The following is a 3,402-nucleotide window of genomic DNA, read 5'->3' as shown; positions in this document are numbered from 1 at the left end:
TCATTGCAGTGTGTTTCTGCTTGCTGTCAGTGAACGAGGACACCTCCATTTACAGAGTTAACTCTTTAGACCCATTAACTGCCTGCAGATTAGAGAGGGTCCGGTTCTTGAGACCCCCAGTAATTGCTGTAAAGACCAGACAGTAGACTGCAGAGTCCATACTAACCCCGCGAGGTATTAATAGATGGTGCGATCGTTCGAGGGCTCGGGCCCCGGACCCCCACATTCTGCAGGCATTTAAAATAAACAAATGGTGCCCAGTTGAGTTCTGCGGTAAATGATTGCAGTCAGTGAATGGAAACAACTGAAGACAAGATGAAGCATAATGGCCGCTCCTCACAGACTCGCTCACACTGCAATCAATACATTTGGTGAGATACCTTTTATTTTCGGGCACAGGCATCACCTCCTCTGCCGGCCTAAGTGGGTTGGGGTGTCCTCCTGCGCTTGGCGGGGAGACCCCAGTACTACTGACCCCACAGCGCCACCTCCTGGACACCTCTGTAGTGACGCTCGGACGCGGCGTCTTCCCTATCCTACCATTTGCTATTCTCCTGGCACCAGGACGTCTCCTCTCCTGGACATGCTCTAGCTCCGGGGCTCAGGTTCTCCTCCAACCGGACGTCTTCACTTTCTGATAAGAATGTCCCAAGTGTCCTTCCACCTTAAGCTTCTTAACTCTTGTGGTGCCAGCGCCGGCTCCCCGTAGGTGAGTGGGGAGAGTTTAGTGAAGGTCAGGACCACCCCGGACATCCACACCAGCAGGACGGCAGAGAAGGTGTTCTGTAAAGTGTCAGACCTGGAACAGAGGTGGGACATGAGTGGGGGACAGCAGGACCAGGGGGCAGGGAAGGTCCGCACACCGCACAGGAAAGGATTGGGGGGGGGGGGAGACTCTGCACACAGTGCAGCAAAGGAGGGGGAGAGGAAGCTCCGCACACAGCGCAGGAAAGGAGGGGGGGGAGCTCCGCACACAACGCAGGAAAGGATGGGGGGGGGGGGGGCTCCGCACACAGCGCAGGAAAGGATGGGGGGGGGGAAGCTCCGCACACAGCGCAGGAAAGGATGGGGGGGGGGGAAGCTCCGCACACAGCGCAGGAAAGGATGGGGGGGGGGGACTCTGCACACAGCGCAGGAAAGGATGGGGGGGGGAAGCTCCGCACACAGCGCAGGAAAGGATGGGGGGGGGGGGGGGAAGCTCCGCACACAGCGCAGGAAAGGATGGGGGGGGAGCTCCGCACACAGCGCAGGAAAGGATGGGGGGGGGGAAGCTCCGCACACAGCGCAGGAAAGGATGGGGGGGGGAGCTCCGCACACAGCGCAGGAAAGGATGGGGGGGGGGAGCTCCGCACACAGCGCAGGAAAGGATGGGGGGGGGGGGGAAGCTCCGCACACAGCGCAGGAAAGGATGGGGGGGGAGCTCCGCACACAGCGCAGGAAAGGATGGGGGGGGGGAGCTCCGCACACAGCGCAGGAAAGGATGGGGGGGAGCTCCGCACACAGCGCAGGAAAGGATGGGGGGGAGCTCCACACACAGCGCAGGAAAGGATGGGGGGGGAGCTCCGCACACAGCGCAGGAAAGGATGGGGAGGGGGAGCTCCGCACACAGCGCAGGAAAGGATGGGGAGGGGGAGCTCCGCACACAGCGCAGGAAAGGATGGGGAGGGGGAGCTCCGCACACAGCGCAGGAAAGGATGGGGGGGGGGAGCTCCGCACACAGCGCAGGAAAGGATGGGGGGGGGGGGAGCTCCGCACACAGCGCAGGAAAGGATGGGGGGGGGAGCTCCGCACACAGCGCAGGAAAGGATGGGGGGGGAGCTCCGCACACCGCGCAGGAAAGGATGGGGGGGGGGGCTCCGCACACCGCGCAGGAAAGGGGGGGGTGGTTCCGCACACAGCACAGGAAAGGATTGGGGGGGGGGGCTCCGCACACCGCGCAGGAAAGGAGGGGGGGGGTTCCCGCACACAGCGCAGGAGAGGATTGGTGGGGGGGGGCTCCGCACACAGCGCAGGATAGGATGGGGAGAGGAAGCTCCGCACACAGCGCAGGAAAGGATGGGGGGGGGGGCTCCGCACACAGTGCAGGAAAGGATGGGGGGGGGGGGGGAGCTCCGCACACAGCGCAGGAAAGGATGGGGGGGGGGAGCTCCGCACACAGCGCAGGAAAGGATGGGGGGGGGGGTTCCGCACACCGCGCAGGAAAGGATGGGGGGGGGTTCCGCACACCGCGCAGGAAAGGAGGGGGGGGGGGTTCCCGCACACAGCGCAGGAAAGGATGGTGAGAGGAAGCTCCGCACACAGCGCAGGAAAGGATGGGGGGGGCTCCGCACACAGCGCAGGAAAGGATGGGGGGGGGAGCTCCGCACACCGCGCAGGAAAGGATGGGGGGGGGAGCTCCGCACACCGCGCAGGAAAGGATTGGGAAGGGGGGGGGCTCCGCACACAGCGCAGGATAGGATGGGGAGAGGAAGCTCCGCACACAGCGCAGGAAAGGATGGGGGGGGGGGGGGAGCTCCACACAGCGCAGGAAAGGATGGGGGGGGGGGGGAGCTCCACACAGCGCAGGAAAGGATGGGGGGGGGGGGGAGCTCCACACAGCGCAGGAAAGGATGGGGGGGGAGCTCCACACACAGCGCAGGAAAGGATGGGGGGGGGGGGAGCTCCACACACAGCGCAGGATAGGATGGGGGGGGGGGAGCTCCACACACAGCGCAGGATAGGATGGGGAGAGGAAGCTCCGCACACAGCGCAGGAAAGGATGGGGGGGGTGCTCCACACACAGCGCAGGAAAGGATGGGGGGGGGGCTCCGCACACAGCGCAGGAAAGGATGGGGGGGGCTCCGCACACAGCGCAGGAAAGGAGGGGGGGGGCTCCACACACAGCGCAAGACCCTCACCTGAGCAGATGCTGGTGGACGTGCTCCAGGACTGGCGGCAGCAGCAGGATCTGCAGGGTCAGAGCCGGGAGGTAGTGATACAGGAACAGGGTCTTCTCCATAAAGAAGAAGGGCAGGTAATTTACGGCCCATCCCCCCAGGCACAGCGTCCCGGTGAGCTGCAGCGAGTGCCACGTCCCTGCGGAGACAACATATGGACGGGTGATGCCGGTGATCGGGGGTGGCAGTACTTTGTGGGCGTCTGTAGCTGATGCGTCACCTGCTGGAACGTCGTGGATCTGCCGGCGCTGCCGCAACAGGTAAAATAGGAAAAGGAGGATATAGACAATGGTAGCGGCGTCTGCAGAATACCAGATCACAGGGTTCCCCAGCAGCTGGATCTGCGCCTGAAGACCAAAACAGGCACAATGTTACACGGGAAAGGGGGCGACCGGCGCTCCTGGATAACGCACGGGCAGAAATTCCCGCAATATCCAGGTAAGGGGAGACTACGGCGCCGGAGACC

General features: G+C 63.6%; 1 protein-coding gene across 1 annotated transcript in view; it reads right to left on the bottom strand.

Annotated features, from left to right (window-relative positions):
* Positions 1-376: 376 nt before the first annotated feature.
* Positions 377-3,402, bottom strand: part of POMT1 (protein O-mannosyltransferase 1) — a 9,986-nt gene continuing 6,960 nt past the window's right edge. The window contains 3 exon segments of the mRNA XM_075324934.1: positions 377-799; positions 2,898-3,075; positions 3,157-3,283. Coding sequence (XP_075181049.1) covers positions 628-799; positions 2,898-3,075; positions 3,157-3,283 — 477 coding nt within the window. The 3' untranslated portion in view covers positions 377-627.

The sequence above is a fragment of the Anomaloglossus baeobatrachus genome, chromosome 9, assembly GCF_048569485.1.
Source record: "Anomaloglossus baeobatrachus isolate aAnoBae1 chromosome 9, aAnoBae1.hap1, whole genome shotgun sequence".
Classification (NCBI taxonomy): domain Eukaryota; kingdom Metazoa; phylum Chordata; class Amphibia; order Anura; family Aromobatidae; genus Anomaloglossus; species Anomaloglossus baeobatrachus.
The sequence above is the reverse complement of the archived record's forward strand: the minus strand, read 5'-3'. Positions and strand labels throughout refer to the sequence as shown.